The sequence below is a fragment of the Metarhizium acridum genome, assembly GCF_019434415.1.
Source record: "Metarhizium acridum strain ARSEF 324 chromosome Unknown scaffold_579, whole genome shotgun sequence".
Taxonomy (NCBI): Eukaryota; Fungi; Ascomycota; class Sordariomycetes; order Hypocreales; family Clavicipitaceae; genus Metarhizium; species Metarhizium acridum.
This window is the reverse complement of record NW_027094047.1, coordinates 334,331-351,104: the sequence shown is the minus strand read 5'-3', so window position 1 is coordinate 351,104 and position 16,774 is coordinate 334,331. Positions and strand designations below refer to the sequence as shown.

Sequence of the window (16,774 nt, the reverse complement as noted above, 5' to 3'; positions counted from 1 at the left end):
ATAACTTTTAAAGTAAAATTATATATTTCTTATAAAACTTTTATAATTTTTAATAAAATCTTATATAATTTATAATTATCTTATTTATTTAATCTTAAATTTACGTAAAAGTAATAGTATTTTTATATTTTTATATAAAATATATAAATTGATTTATATAAGTTAAAATAAAGGTAAGTTCTTAAATTATTAAGTTAATTTAATAGTTTTTTTTATTAGTTTTCTTATATTTAATATAAGTATTATCTTTTATCTTTTATTTTAAGCTTTTATTTTTTCTTTAATTATTATTTTCTTACTTTTTAAAAGTACTTAAATATTATTAATATATTTATTAATCTTTTTTCTTTTAGCTTTTATCTTTTACTTGAATTATAATTTTCTTTTAAAGATAAAATAAGTAAAATAATAATTTTATCTTTAAAATAAGTATTCTTAGCTTTAATTAATTAATATATTTATTAAAATAAACTTATCTCTTTTTTTAATTATAATAAAAAGTAATTTAATCTTAAAATAATATTATAAGTATTACTTAAGTAAAAGTATAACTTTTATCTTTTTATCTTTAAGCTCTTTAATTTAGTTCTTTATTAAATTAACTTTATTTTTAATTTTAATTATTTAATTACTTATATTATAAGTAAATTAACTTAAATTAAGTCTTTTAATTTTTTTATTACTCTTTATAATATTTAAGTTTATTTTTTTTTATTCTTTTAATAATTAATTATTTATTACCGCTACTAGATATAATAGCCTTCTTTATAATAACGAGTAATTACCGTAGTAAATTATTTATTACCTTTTAAGTAGTACTTAAAGCTAATATTAACTTAATAATACGCTTTATAGTAGCTAATAACTTCTTATAATTACTATTATTATAAGTAATTAAAGCTAAGCTAATAATAGCTTTACCTTTAAGCTTATAAAAAGTTTTTAAAGAATAATTATATTAGCCTTTAATTAAACTAAAAACTAGAATTAAATTAAAGTTAAAGTTAAGGGTATAATAAAGGTATATATTTAAGGCTTAAAAGTATTAATAAGCTTAATAAACTTATTTTAAAGCTAAGATAAGATTAAATAAGTTTTAATATTAGTAAAAACCTATAAAGTATTAATTAATATATAAAAATAATAAGATTATAAGTTAAGATTAAATTAAACTTAACTTACCTTTAAGTAAAAATAATTATAAACCTAATAATTAAAATAAGTAATAATATTAAATTTTATAAGAGTTAATAAAGTTAAATTAAAGTTAAAGTATAAAAATAATTTTATTAAAGATAATATAATAAAGATAAGCTTAGCTTTTCTTTACGTTAATAATAACTTAAGTTATATAAAGTAAATATAAAATTTAACGTTAAGTATTAACCTATATAAATATTAATATAATATTAGGTTAAAGTAAAATAAGAGTACTTATAATAATCTTTTACTTAATAGCTCTCTTTTCTTAAATAAGTATAAGTATCTTACTCTTAAAAGAGCTATTCTTTTATAAGTAAGTTAATATTATTATTAAGTTAAAGTTAATTAATTAATTAAAACGTACCTTAAAAGTAATATTAAGTATAATTATTTTAAAAATAATAAGCTTTTATAAAATATTAATAAAAAGATATTAAAATTAAGCTAAAGTTCAGTAAATATATAAAGTAAAATAAACTAATATATAATTAAAAATAATAAATAAAATAAGAGAGAGAGACACTTAATATTAGGCTAATATTAAGTAAAAACTTACCTTAAATTAAAAAAAGCTTATAAGAGTTATAAAAGATAAGAAAAAGCCTAAAAAATAATACGCGTTAATTAAATTTACTTAAAAAACACTTAAAAAATAAGCTAATATAAGTATAGCTTTAATAAGCTTATAAAGAGAGCTAAAAGCTATTATAAAGCTAGCTTAATATTAAAGGCTATAAAAAGAGGTTATATATACGAAAATTAAGGGTTTAAAGAAGAAAAAAAAAGAAAAATTAATAGCTTAATTTAAAGCTCTTGTAAAGGTTATAATAGGCCTTAAATAGCTAATAATAGCTAGCTAAGCTTAATTAAGTAGCTTTAAAAGTAAGAATAAAGTAAAGTTTATTATAATATATTAATTATACTAAAAATATTTAAGATATAATATTATATTAAGCCTAAAATAATATAATATAGTATAATACCTAGAGAAAACTACGTAATAGCCTTAAATACCTAGATATTAAAATAGCTACTTAATTAATATATTAAAGTTAACTTAAACTTAACTTAAACTCTTATTATATATACTTTAATAAACTGCTATTAAAATAGCTAGCTTAATAGGTACCTTTAACTTATATAATTTAAAATATACTTTATATAATTATAGGTTATAGTAAAGTAAAAATAATTTAAAATAAAAGTAAAGGGGTTTTTCTTTTTATATAAAGGGTTTTTTTACTTAAATTATATATAAAAGTACTAGAATAGCTTATAATAGCTTTAAGATACTTAAATAAATAAATAAATAAATTATTATAAAAAGGTGGGCTCTTCTAGCTTATTATAAGCTTATAAACTAGATTATATAATTTTTTAAAAATACATTATATATTACATTATACTATAAAAACTATGAAATATAGTTTTTTAAATTTTAAGCTTATAATATTATATAAGAATTTACTTTTTTTAATATTAGCTTATAATATAAAATTTATATTAATTATTTATAAAACTTATAATTTTATAAGTATTTTATTAGATTTAATATAATTTTTTATATTTAAAACTATAAAAACTATAAAACTATAAAACTATATTATAGTTAATACTCTAGAAATAATATAATTATTATTACTTAGTTCTATAAGGTTTAGGGGATAGATAATCTTATCTCTAAGGCACACTTTAAATAGAAAGTATTTAAGAGACTATAGATTCGCTAATAGCCTTGCTTTTCTATTAAAGACTACTTTAAGCGTATAATAAGGTCTTAGAATTCCAGTTAACCGTAATATTTATATAGAGGTATTAAAGCATTCTCTAAAGTTAGTAATATAAATGTACGGCTATAGTTCGCTTAACTTAATAAAGTAAAAGTTAATAGAATTAAAGTATTAAAAGTAGTATAGTTTTATAGTTTTATAATTTTTATAGTTTTAAATATAAAAAATTATATTAAATTTAATAAAATACTTATAAAATTATAAGTTTTATAAATAATTAATATAAATATTATATTATAAGCTTATATTAAAAAAGATAAGTTCTTATATAATATTATAAGCTTAAAACTTAAAAAATTATATTTTATAGTTTTTATAATATAATATAATATAATATATTTTTAGAAAATCATATAATCTAGTTTTTAAGCTTATAATAAGCTAAAAGAACCCACTTTCTTATGTAAGTTAATTAGTTATAATATTAATTAATTTATATATTAATTATAATAATTTAAGTATTTTATTAGATTTATTATTAATTATTTAAGCTTTTTTGAAAATTAAAAATATAGTTTTCTTATTAATACTCTAGATAGAATACACTAAATACGGCGGAATATAAGGGACAGTAATATTAGGGTGTAAAAGGTCTACGGGTACCCGTATAAGTTACTTACTCGTGGGTTTTAGGTAGGTATAAGTAGGAAAAAAAGACTTAAATAAATTTATAAGGGAAAATAAGGTACTTATAACTAGAGTATTAATAAGAAAACTATATTTTCATTTTTTAAAAAAGCTTAAATAATTAATAATAAATCTAATAAAATACTTACATTATAATAATAAATATATAAATTAATTAATATTATAACCAATTAACTTATATAAAAAAGTGGGTCCTTTTAGCTTATTATAAGCTTAAAAACTAGATTATATAATTTTCTAAAAATATATTATATTATATTATATTATAAAAACTATAAAATATAGTTTTTTAAGTTTTAAGCTTATAATACTATATAAGAACCTACTTTTTTAAATATTAGCTTATAATATAGAGTTTATATTAGTTATTTATAAAACTTATAATTCTATAAGTATTTTATTAGATTTAATATAATTTTTTATATTTAAAACTATAAAAACTATAAAACTATTAAACTATACTATAGTTAATACTCTGCTTATAACTATCTATTAAAAATATTAGGTGTTTTTAGGTACTTAAATAAGACTTATATAACTTACTTTATACTTTAAACTTAAAACTTATTATAAATATAATTAAATATTAAAGGGTTAACGTTAATTATTATAATTAATTTATTTATTTAATTTATATTATTATATTATATTATTATACGCTTATAGGTATTTATAAAGTACTTATCTTTATATTAGGTTACTTATAGTATACCTAAACCACTTATATAATAAAATAAGTAGCCCACGAATAACCTAAGAAAAACTTAGATACCTACGGGTGCCCACGGGTACCCGTTTGTACACTCTAATTGACATCCTCTAAACCATTTCTGAGGATGATATCTGCGGTTTCGGGCTCCCCAAGAACATCGTACACGTCTTCTCGACTAAGCCCGTCGAGAGACCTTGGTTGTAAAAATTATGTTTGAGGGTCGAAGATCTGGCAGCACAGTATTAGTCAAGATCAGAACGGTCTGCAAGCTGCAATGCTACAGTCACTGACCTCCGTGGCAAATCCCATGGCCATGTATATTAGCCAAGCCTTTAATAACCTGTTTTACAAGTTGGCGTATAGTTGCCGCGCATACATCTGGCTGTTGATCATCCATCACGGATCCCAAGTCAGGCCCCAAGACGGGATAGACAATGCAAGCATGTGTCTCATTCGGGTCCTTAATCCGAAAGTCGCGGAGCGAAAGACAGAGGTGTTCCCCCACCCCCGGCTCCTTGTTGATAGCGATTTCACTAAGATGCCGTGCTACAATCAACTCGCGGCATTCAGTCTCAGACAGAAGGGCTTTAAGGATCTTTACGCAACATATTTCGGACTGCAATGGTCGGTATCATAACCACACGGTTGAGTATCCGCCGTGACCGAGCTTGTGAATGACGCGATATCGACCAGAATGTCACCCCACAGAATGGGGTGATAGCCTTGAAGATTCCACTGACACTCTCATAAGGTCTACTAGTGTTTGTCTCGTCCCTCTACCGAGCGGGCCGAGTTGCTGTGTGCAATTATTAAGCAAGTAGCGATGCTAATAGGTTTGCGAGTGTGGTATATTAGGTACGGAGTTCTGCCTGCGAGCACGAGCATATTATTCAGTAAACAATTAACTGGAAGGTGAATAGAAGGCTTATCCACGACACTGATACTCTACCGAGTGAATAGATCGACGACGATTCGCATATTTCGGTGTTCGCGGATCGTATACTAAACGATTGGGACTATTACTTTAAGGGATATTTATATGTTTATTCGAATAATAACGGTGATCCTAGATACCCGCTCCACCCTAAATATTTTAAGTATTAAAACGTCGAAGATCCCCGTCGAGTTAAGCTCTAGAATATATAAGATTAAATATAAGTGTATAAGAAATATTCTAATAAAGAATATTTCTACTACTCTTTTATAAGAAGTTTAGTAGTACTAAGAAGAAGGAGATAGAGCCATAAAAAAAGAGAAGGAAAGGAAAGGGAAGGAGAAAGAGATATTAGTAGAATAAGCGTGTTAGAGCTTTTAGGATTTCTTAAGATTAGGTCGCTTACTTAAACGTAATACTACCTCTATTAGGTATACCGTTAAACCTTAATATTCGTATATATATAAGAGATAGAGGTATTATAAACTAAATTATAATTTTAAGCTTAAGGTTTTAATAATCTAAATTTTATTTATTTAAATTAGGTTATATATATAAAGGCCTCTACACTCCTTTAAAAGTCCTTATAATCGAATCGGTTATCTAGGACCAAGCCTTCACAGCAAGATCGGCCGGCTTGACAATGTGCGTACTGTCGAAAGTCAACCCCCTCAACCCTTGCTGCTCGCCGCAGTCGTCTAGCTCGAAATCATTTCCTCGTGTGAAGTGTCAACAGCAAGCCCATTAGGCTGATCGTGTCCTGTATCGCTGGAATCAACAAAAGCGTCTAGCCCTTTTCCCTTGCGTGGGAATTGTCCAGCGAAGGTTTTGTGGACCTGTAACGCTTCGCACAAGTCTTGATGAGTAACATCATTTAGAAAGACGCAATCACCGAGAGGACTAATCGGCACAGCGGCTCGAAGTTTCCCATCTCGCGTCCGGAGTATAGCAGTTGTGGCTTTATCTAGAAGCTCTTCGTCGAACTGATGATGGTCTATGGACAGCCCAGCACGTGAAAATAGATTGAGCAGGCGCACATGATCTTCGGGTAATAGAAGTCCGCGCACACGACTGAGAGTGGCCGAATAAGCCATGTCGATTGAAATGGCATGACCGTGTCGCAGTGGAGGATCTGGAACAAGCTCGTGCAACGGCGACCAGCTAGGTTGCTTTGTTAGGTTCAACCGGTCGACAAAATTTGAACTTGGTAACTCACGTATGACCATAGGCGATGACCCTGTCCAACATAATCTCATGCAAATTTGGCGTCTCGAGCTTCAGCATCTCGTGGATGCCTGCCCTGCATATCGCGTCGGCGGCAGTTCTGATTTCCTGAGAACTCTCAAGCCTCCCGAAGGCGGTTTCAATAAGCTTCTCGCAGTACTTATCAAGAAGATCAAAAGTTTTTTTATCAGCGCAAGAAGAAATCTTGATGAGCTCAGCAAAGCCATTTCGAATTTGCCCGATTGGGAGTGTGCGAAGGAAAGTGAAGTCGAGAAAGGTGTGTATGGGAGCATGATAGGCGCCAAGTCGATTCTTGTACCTGCCGTAGTTTACGGCAACTTTAATAGAGACTGAAGCATCAATCAACCCGATAACGGTGGTGGGGACTCGTATAAAGTTCGTGTTGCGTCGGTAGGATGCGCATGCAAAACTATACTCATTGGTCATCTATCCTCATCTGATCAGACACGAGGTATTCGCAGCCTACCCAGCAACGTCCGTCACCAGTCCGCCACCAACCACTAACACGGGTTCTTTGCGGTAAATGCCGAAATCGTTCATGGCATCAATGATGCCTAGCATTGTATCCATGGTTTTGGCCTTCTCCCCAACCATGGTTTTGTGTATAGTAAGCTTGATTTGGTAGTGTTCAAAGTAATTGTGAATCGTTTCACCGTAGAGGGAATAAATATTGTAGTCCATGACCGCAAGACAGCGCCGCCACCTACTATAGCACTCTGAAAGCTGAGCGTTTCCGATTCGAAACGCTCCGTCAAGGAACGTAAAGTCGTACTCAATCTTCTCATAGCCGCATACTGCGAAGCCACTGGAGGTGGGTTCTACATTCGCCTTCATGTCAGACATGTTGGATTGAGAAGAGAGCGCTTGCGGTCTCGGGAAATGGTTAGAGTTATGCAGAAAGAACTAGAGACAGAACAGATTGCTCAGTTGATTTGAGATGAGTAGTTTTTAGTCGGCAAACCGGTCGAGATGGCATAAATAATATTCGTGTCGCTAAACAAGCTTGATGATTCACCGCACCTGACGATCCAATTTCGAATGAGGCATCGAACTTAATGTCGAGGGGTTAGGGTTATATAGCCCTAGACATGTGAATCACATCATCGCGAATCATTTTGCTAAGAACACGTGCTGCATGTACAACATAGGACAATATTATATGCGAGAACAAAGCGAAACCGCACCATGGCCGCAAGTACTCATCAAGTACGCAGCATCGAATGCTACATACGCAATCGATAGTGACGCGCCCGATCTGCGGGTGGCTACTACGACACTATCATCTCGGACCGGGTAGATCCATTTATCAGCTGTACAATGGTAAATGCAGCGTCAAGTGAGGCACGGACTGACCCCCGTTTGAAGGAAGCGGCGCTAGTCATATCGTCATTCGTTCCTCATTTGATATCACGAGCGGTGGGAAGGGAAAAGACAGAAAGGGACAAGAAGAGTGCATATTTCTGGCAATAGCTTAGACTCTTCTGCTTATTTTTGAAATTCGACTACCATACATGATGGGAAATCAAGGAAAATTCGATGAAGCGAAAGCTTACGCCCAGCAAGGGGAGCTGTTTTTTGACGACGGGAGAGAACTTGAGCTATTGGATTATATTCTATCACGAGACGACATTGATGACATTCGAGGATCACCCCGCAAAGTTCTTGCAGCGATTGACACCTTTGGAAGACAAAGATATCTCATGAACGTGGGAGAATGCAAAGGCAATATCGTCGCGGAATTAATCTCCGATACTAAGCCAGAAATCATGGTATGACGCGTGCTTCACTGACTCCCAATCCAAGGCTAATTGTGCCCAGGTTGAGCTGGGCGCCTACGTTGGCTATTCGGCCATTCTATTTGCGGATGCTGTCAGGGCTGCCGGGGGAAAGCAATACTTTTGTCTCGAACACAACCCTCAGTTTGCAGCAATCACGAACAAGCTTACCGATCTCGCAGGGCTGGGAAGCTTTGTTACTGTCCTCGTCGGGGATAGTAGCGATTTACTCGTTGAATTGAAGACTACCAGCGCCGTCACGCAGATTGATGTACTATTCCTAGACCATCACAAACCATTGTATCTGCGCGACTTGAAACTTTGTGAGGAGCTTGGTTTCATCAAACCTGGGGCCATCATTGTCGCAGACAATGTTATCAAGCCAGGTAACCCCCCGTATCTCGGGTATGTGAGAAGCTCAGTTGATCAAAAGAAGCAACTTCTGTCGGCACAAATAGCAGCAAAGAGCGTCAGAGATGTGCCCGGCGGAGGGACTGAAACATTCAGCAGCATGGCAGGTGAAGCTCGAGGCAACCCCGGACTTGTGTACGAAAGTCAGCTTGTCAAGAGTGTTGAGCCAACAGGCATTCCGGTATGTTTTGAACAAGACCGAATCGTAAAACGCTAGCATCAAGTACTCACCGTCTGGGTATTTTAGGATGGTATTGAGATTACTCGCTGTGTCGGACAGCATCTATAATAGGGGGTGGCTCAGTCTGCAGCGGGGAAATGTCGTCATGACGTCTAGTCTTGCAGTCATTGATTGTTCAACAGCGTCACCAACGGCCCACCAGGCAGAAGGACAGCAGCGAGTGTAACTACCACGTGGGCGGAACATTGAAAGCAGCACAATATTTTATCATTAGTACTAGTGACCAGTACTGTTTTCACGTCAAACTGGGCTCTTAGCCTCCCACGTCGAGCTTGCCAAGTTAAACAATACCATGGCAGACTCAGCAATTAGCCATGGCTTCAAAAATCTCTTTCTTCTCTTCCTCAGTATTCTTATCCTGCCTTTCAGCACCATAGCTGTGTTAATCGCAACCTGTTTGCCCTCATTTCACCACGATCGCGAAACCAGGGCGACGGATCCCAAAACGATACTCGTGACTGGTGTGTCCATGTCCAAAGGCTTGGCCATTGCTCGTCATCTGCATCGTCAAGGCCATACCGTTATTGGCGCAGATTGCCATCGCCTGTCTGCCGGTCGAGTCTCCAGAGCGATTCGCACATTCCATGTTCTTCCGAAGCTCCAGCATGGCGCTGTTACTGGCGCAACGGAGATGGATCCTTACACAGCTCGGCTCTTACACATTGTTCTTACCGAGCACATCGATCTTTGGATTTCCGCATCAGACGTAAATGGTGCTATACAAGACGGCTTGGCGAAGGAAGCCGTTGAAAATTTCACCCCGGCCAAGGTGATACAACTAGGGCATAAAGAGGTTGCTACCTTGGACGACAAATCTACATTTATAGAATACGTCAAATTTCTCGGCCTTCTTGTCCCCGACACGCAATACGTTGGCAGCAGGGCTGAATTGGAGTCTTTCCTCCGCGCAAGGCAGGGACTTTCGTTGTCATCGAGAGGGAAACAATATCTCGTTAAGCCAATTGGAGTCAACGATGTTGCTCGGTTCAGCATGCCGCTCCTGCCTTGCCTAACAGAAAAGGAGACAATGGCTCGAATTGATGCAATATCTTTTAAATCGGGATCTAACTTTATCGTTCAGGAGTACATTAGAGGTGATGAATTCTGTACTCACTCTCTGGTCATCAAAGGAAATGTGAGGGCTTTCGTTGCATGTCCGTCGTCAGAGCTGTTGATGCATTACACAGCTCTCCCTCACCAGTCAACTCTAAGCAACGCCATGTTAGACTTCACCAGGAGGGTAGTTGAAGCAAATGGCAAGAGCTGGACGGGACATTTGAGCTTTGATTTCATAGTCCCCTACAAGCATGACAATGATAGAATCTCGGCAACGCCCAGAGTTTATCCTATCGAATGCAACCCACGGGCTCACACAGCAGTTTTGCTCTTCAATCAAACATCAGAACTAGCCGACGAGTATCTTTCGGTCCTGAATGACGGTGGTGGTCACCGAGAATCTCCAATTTACCCGATGCAGCCTCAGAAAGTATACTGGATAGGCCAAGACCTAGTTGAACAGGTCTTGTATCCAGCTTTGGAGATCTTGTTGCTTCATACAAGATCGTTTTATCAGTTTGCGAAAGGACTCTCAGAATTTAGAGAGCACGTTATTGGCTGGAAAGATGGCGTATTCGAGTTGTGGGATCCGTTTCCTTTCTGGTGGCTCTACCATATTCAGTGGCCGGTAATCTTCTTGAAACACCTGTTCAAGGGCCGATGGCATAGGGCAAATGTTAGCACGGGGAAGCTTTTCAGATCTACTTAGGTACTTCCATCCCACTACAGGGGGAAGTCAAGTTGCGCGGCGTATCAAAACCCATTCGGTAGAAAACCACTCGATTCGCCAAATGTATATGATGAATAGAGCCGCAATAAGACGAAGGGTTAGAGAAAGAATAAACGTTCCATAACAAAACGGCGTCTTGATCTGAACGAGCACATAGCCGCTGCCACACTTTTGCGATGACTATCAGCGTTCAACCTCTGGTCCTAGACAACCTCATCAACATAGTTACTCCAGCACTGTGCCAGTATTCCAGCCAAGAATCGACTTCCCAGCAAAGAGCAGTCCTAGGGTATCTGGGCGCGCCCGTGACATACACTTGACCTACGCGTCACCCGGCAATGATATCCGTTCCGCCAAGCGCTAATTATCTCTGCTAGTCTGGAAACAGTACCAGGATCATTTAACGTCTCAACTCGGTGAACAGAGGTTGTGGACATATTACTATACAGGATAAATTAAGCAGCACATGGAATGAAGGCTATCCTCCGCCGACCAAGAATGCACGTCGTGTTGTGCTTCCTCGTCGTGTGCGGTTAAGCATCTGAATCATTCTAGAATAGTGCCCCACGACATGTACTAATCATTTTTTCCTTGTCAGCATAGAAGGGAACAAATTAGCGTGGCCAGTTGAGACATCCTTTGACTAGTCTGTCGTACAAGACGATCGTCTCCCAGTTACATGCCCCCAATTGGATGGGCAAAATTTTTACTTGCATGTAATGTTGCTTTATTTAAGTTGAAGTCTTTTGCGGGCAAGTTATACAGGCTATCTTGGACCTCGGCCACGCTCTCATGACTCTTGTTCCACTCGAACACATCTACAAAGGACTTTTTCTGCCTTGAGCGGAAGTTGTTGAATTGTGCTCATTCCACAATAATGTTCAACCTTGCGTACCGGGCGTTATGATGTGGCTTTTAGGCGCAACAACCGTTTGCGTTGGTGGGAGCCGCAGAGCGGGTTGCGGTGACGTCTTTGACTTTCACCGATTTCTGCATGCAACCCCTTTATGCTTTTCTCATCCCTTGTGACCCCATAAGCGTCAGGCCAGCCAATAGCTAAATGTAGAAACTGTGAAGTAAAGAAAATGGACAGCCTGGTGATTCATCAGTTGGGTAGCTTTCATGTGGTAGCGCGCGTAATCTGTCACACGGCCAAGGCCTGGCCAAAGGTATCGGATATCAAAGGTTACACAACAACAAAGAAAGGTATCACGAGAGCCCGGAGTCGGACCTTGGCAAGGGCTGCCTCAGGCCGCTAGAGCTCACCGACTTCTTGTATATAGAGAGACCTTCCTTCAGTCCCCCAAGGCCTCTTGGAAATCCAAAGACCTTGATGCCTCAAAGTCGATTATTGAATCAGAATTGAACTTCATGTTCCAAGCCCAGTTAGCCTGCCCTTGTCACATAATCTCACGTTGTCCCTGGTAGTTACGGTAGTGTCCATCGTCGGCCGCCGTCCATTGCAAGCACCATGATCAAAGATACTGCCTGACAAAACCTTGATTCATGCGATTCATAACCTGCCGCCCGGCGACGTCGCGAAATCTCAATACCGGTTTGGTTTGCCGATTATAGTGGATATGCATGAGTTCTGCGAACCTCTGCCGCGACAAGCTGTTATTTCTATTCTTGGGGGAAAGAAGAAAAAGAGTGCAGACATTACCAATTTGAGTCACGCGCACGGGATTTCAAGCTTGGAAATGGGGCAAGTTCTATCCTCACCCCGATTGGAGGAGCATTCTCCTTTAGACGACGCCCATGTCTCTGGTCTCGAGGGCTTGACGATATACCAGAAGAAATGTCGCCTGATTAACCTTGAAATTGATCGCCAAGGGATGGGTCGATATCAGTGGTATATTTGGATTTTATGCGGATTCGGCTACTTCCTCGACCTTCTTTGGGCTCAGGCGTTCGGCCTGGTTCTCAGTCCTGTGCAGCAAGAGATGGGTTTTAGAGACGGTCAGTCAGGAAACATCTCGACGAGCTTCAACGCTGGTCTAGCAGCGGGTGCCATCTTCTGGGGTTTAATTGCAGATATTATTGGTCAGAGTCTTCTGCATACCCGTGTATAACGGTTCAAGTCTTTCCTTTACGCACATCAGGCTGATTCTCGACAGTTCAGGCCGGCGCTGGGCATTCAATCTGACCTGTCTCATCTCCTGCACATTCGGCCTCTGTCTCGGCTTCTCCAACGACTATACAACATTTCTTGTTATTACTGCCTTTGTCGGCTTTGGGGTTGGTGGAAACATACCTGTTGACAGTACAATTTTCCTTGAATTTGTTCCGCATGTGAGTATCCGCCAGTCACCAGCAGCCAGGGTGGTCATCAATTCAATCTGGGGTGTCGATTGAGTTGAACCAATGGCCGTACGGCTTGTTACCTAAATGGTACAGGTGCACATGGTCATATTTCGTCAACCAAAGAGGTCCGTTGATTGAATTGATGACCGCCCTGCTGGCAGCGGCAACCATTGACGTCTTGCTAACTTTATGCTAGAACCGTCGCTTCCTGCTTGCTTGCTTGTCAATCTTCCAGCCTCTTGGTGTAGTCGTGTGTAGTGCCATTGCTTTTGGTTTCATCCCCGTCTATGCATGTTCTCCGAACTTTTCCGCAAAGAATCCTCTACCATCGTGCCGTACGACCGCTCCCGGGGCTGCTTGCTGCTTGCGTTCCGACAACATGGGCTGGCGTTATTTTCTATACACTTTAGGCGGCATATCCCTTGTGGTATTCTTTCTGAGATTTGCCGTCTTTACCTTTCGAGAAACTCCAAAGTATCTCGTGTCCAAAGGAGAAGATGCCAAGGCTTTGGAGACAATGCGGCACATAGCCAAGGTAAATAGACAGCAATGCCGTCTCACCATGGACGACTTCCAACTGCTCGAACCAGACAGCAGCAGTGACGAAGCCATATCATCCGACTCATTGATTCCTGGCCAAAAAATAGTTTCATTGATGGGAGGGAGCCGTATCAGGTTTCGCCGCTGGATGGAGAGGTATAAGGTGCTGTTTAGTGGCTTTCAGATGACGCGACTAACCATCCTGGTATGGCTCACTTATATCATGGACTTTTGGGGATTCACTGTCGCTGGTAGGTTTCAATGTTGCTTATCAACATCCCATTGGCAATCTGCTTACCCGTTATTAGGTTTCTACCTTCCGCGAATCCTGGCCCTCAAAAACGGAGCTGCATCCGCAAGTCTTACGTTTACATACGCTGCATATATTTACACCTATGCTCCTGGAATTATCGGAGTTCTCCTGGGAGCCTATGCCTGTCGTGTTCCTGCCATTGGGCGCAGATGGACCATGGTCGTGTCCTCGGGCCTCATGGGCGTGTCTATCATTCTCCTCTCTAAAGCTGACACAATCGCTAAAAATGAGTCGCTCTTCGCCCTGCAATACTTCTTCCAGTCTATGTTCAACGCAGTATTGTATGGATGGACGCCTGAAGCGTTCCCGGCGCCCGTGAGGGGAACAGCATGCGGAGTGGCTAGTTTCTGGGGTCGGCTGTTTGGCATTGTCAGCCCCCTCATTGCGCAGAACTTATATGGGAGAACGACGGGGCCCAAAGGTCATGGCGATATTAACAGCGTGCTGTATTTAGCCGGTGGGGTCTCGCTGGGTTGTGTATTAACTACGGCGTTGTTGCCGTCCAGACTAATGGATGCCCACGATGAACGCTTATAAGCAATGATCTAAAATTAATAAAAAGGCAAAATCATTCCCTGTTCCGGTCTTACTGCCACAAGCTAATAGTTTTATAACTATTTATCTCCTAGTTTTCTAAACCTAGAGATAATGGGAATATACCATGAGTGTTTCGTGGTTTTATCATTGTCCGATGCTATAGCTAAGACTTTTTCGTCTAGAAAACCTCCAGGTCTGCGTTCTTGCATCCACCAAGCTCCAGATCTCAGATGTATCCGCAAGCTCTACAGACAGCCCATCCTGTCTTCAGATCTTGTTGCGTCTGCCCACCTCCACATGGGAACTCGCCAGACGGCCGCTGACAAGTCCCTGCGGCGCTGGGGGCATGCCTCGCCCAGGAGTAGCAGGCGGCCATACAATTGCGTTATTCCTGTCCTTGCATATGGCGGTCTTCGAGTCCCAATTGAAGCCGCAACTATGACACACAGCTAATCATGTCTCAGGCTGCTCTTTTATCTGCCCATCGTCACACGAAACCGGGCCACTCGAGTTAAAACACCGCCGTGGTGGCTTTAACACTAATGCGCTGACGAACTATACTAGAGCTTATTAAGTTTTTTTATAGTCTTATAGAATACTAGAGAGTAAGGTTTTTTAAAAAGTTAGTGTATAGTTTATTAAAGCGTTCTAAGTATATTATATAAGTAATATATAAGTTATAGATATTATATAAGATACTAGATAGTATAAAATACAATATAGTTTTAGTAGAATTTATAGAATATATCTAATTTTGCTATATATTATTTAAGTTTTATATTATTATACGTGTTTTATTAGGGCAAGCGCGAAGGTACTTAGGTATAGAGCATAGAAGTAGTATAGTTTTATAGTTTAATAGTTTATATAGTTTTTTATATAATAAATAATATTAAATCTAATAAGATACCTATATAATTATAAGTTTTATAAATAATAAGTATTTATTTTATACTATAAGTTAATTTAAAAAAGTGGGTTCTTATATACTCTTATAAGCTTATAACTTAAAAGACTATAAATGTAATTTTTATAGTATAATATAATATAGTAATTTTTTATAAAATTATATAATTGAGTTTTTTAGCTTATTAAAAGCTAAAAGAACCTATTTCTTTATATAAGCTAATTAATTATAATATTAGCTAATTTACTTATTTATTATTATAATTCAAGTATTTTATTAGATTTATTATTATATATTTAAGCTTTTTTAAAACTTAAAAATATAGTTTTCTTATTATAGCTCTACTTAAGTATTAAGTTAAAGTTAGTTTATTAGCTTAAACGTAACACATATATATACTAGTAACTTTATACGCGATATTATAATTTAATTACTTTTTAATTTCTATAACTTACTTTTTAAGACTAATAAGATTCTTAAATAAGTAATAAATTAATTTAAATAAAGTAATTAAATACTTTTAAAATACTAGTAATTTTAATTATATATATTATAAGTTATAGCTTATTATAAGTGTAAATAAGTAATTAAATAACTTAAATAATTTAATTATATAATATAAGCTTATATAAGATTAATTAAAAGACTTAATAAAATATTAATAAAAGACTTTATAAAATTAATTATAAAAATAAAACTTATTAAATTAAAGACTTAAGCGTATATTTATTCTCTTATATTAATAATATAACTTTAATTAAATATATTATTTAATTTTCTTTAACTTATAAGTATAAATACTATTATATAACTTTTTCTTAAATAAGTAAAGTTAATTACTTTTATAAGTTAATAATAAGTAATAATAATTAAGTAAATTAATTATATAATCTCTTAATTTATAAATTAATTATTTAATTATAATTTTAACTCTTTTATTTTCTTACTTAACTTTAAAGTCTTTAATATTATTAACTTAATTTTCTTTTCTTTTTTCTTTATAATATTAAAACGTTTTAATCTTTTAAAAGCTCTTATAAAGTAATATCTTATAAATTTAATAAATATCTTTTAAAATAATTAATAATATTTAATAATATTATATTAAAACTCTTTTTATATTAGTTTTTTTAAAATTAAGTTTATAAAGCTTATACTTATAAAGAACTTATTATATATAAATTATTCTTATATATACTCTTATAAAAGGTTTATTATATTATATATAATTTTTTAAGTTAAAAAAAAGTAATAATACTTTACTTAATTTATAAGAGCTTTACTTTAATTAAAGGTTATTATATTTAAAATTACCTCTTAAATATTTTCTTTATAATTAAAGTATTTATTTTTTATAATTAATAATATAATATTAGTTTTTACCTTTTTCTTAGCCTTTTAAACTTCTTTAAGGTCTTCTAAATAATT

The 16,774-nt window shown here is 35.5% G+C and overlaps 4 protein-coding genes across 5 annotated transcripts; 3 read left to right on the top strand and 1 right to left on the bottom strand.

Moving 5' to 3' along the window:
* Positions 1 to 5,797: 5,797 nt before the first annotated feature.
* J3458_021405 (uncharacterized protein) lies at positions 5,798 to 7,658 on the bottom strand. 2 transcript variants are annotated; one of them, XM_007808737.2, is made up of 3 exons: positions 6,999 to 7,658; positions 6,504 to 6,941; positions 5,798 to 6,448 (listed from the first exon to the last, which is right to left on the bottom strand). In XM_007808737.2, exons 1-3 carry the CDS (start codon positions 7,373 to 7,375, stop codon positions 5,986 to 5,988), a joined length of 1,278 nt encoding a protein of 425 aa, XP_007806928.2. In that variant the 5' UTR covers positions 7,376 to 7,658; the 3' UTR covers positions 5,798 to 5,985. The 2 variants fall into 2 exon arrangements, with proteins under 2 accessions (XP_007806928.2, XP_065972360.1); XM_066122602.1 differs by having other exon boundaries at positions 6,504 to 7,658.
* Positions 7,659 to 8,043: 385 nt separating this feature from the next.
* On the top strand, positions 8,044 to 8,935 carry J3458_021404 (uncharacterized protein; the record flags this gene model as incomplete). Its single annotated transcript, XM_066122601.1, has 2 exons — positions 8,044 to 8,301; positions 8,351 to 8,935. 2 exons carry the CDS (start codon positions 8,044 to 8,046, stop codon positions 8,933 to 8,935), a joined length of 843 nt encoding a protein of 280 aa, XP_065972359.1.
* Positions 8,936 to 9,251: 316 nt separating this feature from the next.
* On the top strand, positions 9,252 to 10,724 carry J3458_021403 (uncharacterized protein; the record flags this gene model as incomplete). Its single annotated transcript, XM_066122600.1, has 1 exon — positions 9,252 to 10,724. One exon carries the CDS (start codon positions 9,252 to 9,254, stop codon positions 10,722 to 10,724), a length of 1,473 nt encoding a protein of 490 aa, XP_065972358.1.
* A 2,887-nt stretch (positions 10,725 to 13,611) lies between these two features.
* J3458_021402 (uncharacterized protein) lies at positions 13,612 to 14,439 on the top strand (the record flags this gene model as incomplete). Its single annotated transcript, XM_007817959.2, has 2 exons — positions 13,612 to 13,840; positions 13,898 to 14,439. 2 exons carry the CDS (start codon positions 13,612 to 13,614, stop codon positions 14,437 to 14,439), a joined length of 771 nt encoding a protein of 256 aa, XP_007816150.2.
* Between the last annotated feature and the right edge of the window lie 2,335 nt (positions 14,440 to 16,774).

Coding starts and splice junctions, on each gene's coding strand:
- J3458_021405 (XM_007808737.2), bottom strand. CDS start 7,375: ATGTCTGACATGAAGGCGAATGTAGAACCCACCTCCAGTGGCTTCGCA. Junction 6,942..6,998: donor CTGGTGACGGACGTTGCTGG/GTAGGCTGCGAA, acceptor CAATGAGTATAG/TTTTGCATGCGCATCCTACC. Junction 6,449..6,503: donor GTCATCGCCTATGGTCATAC/GTGAGTTACCAA, acceptor AAAGCAACCTAG/CTGGTCGCCGTTGCACGAGC.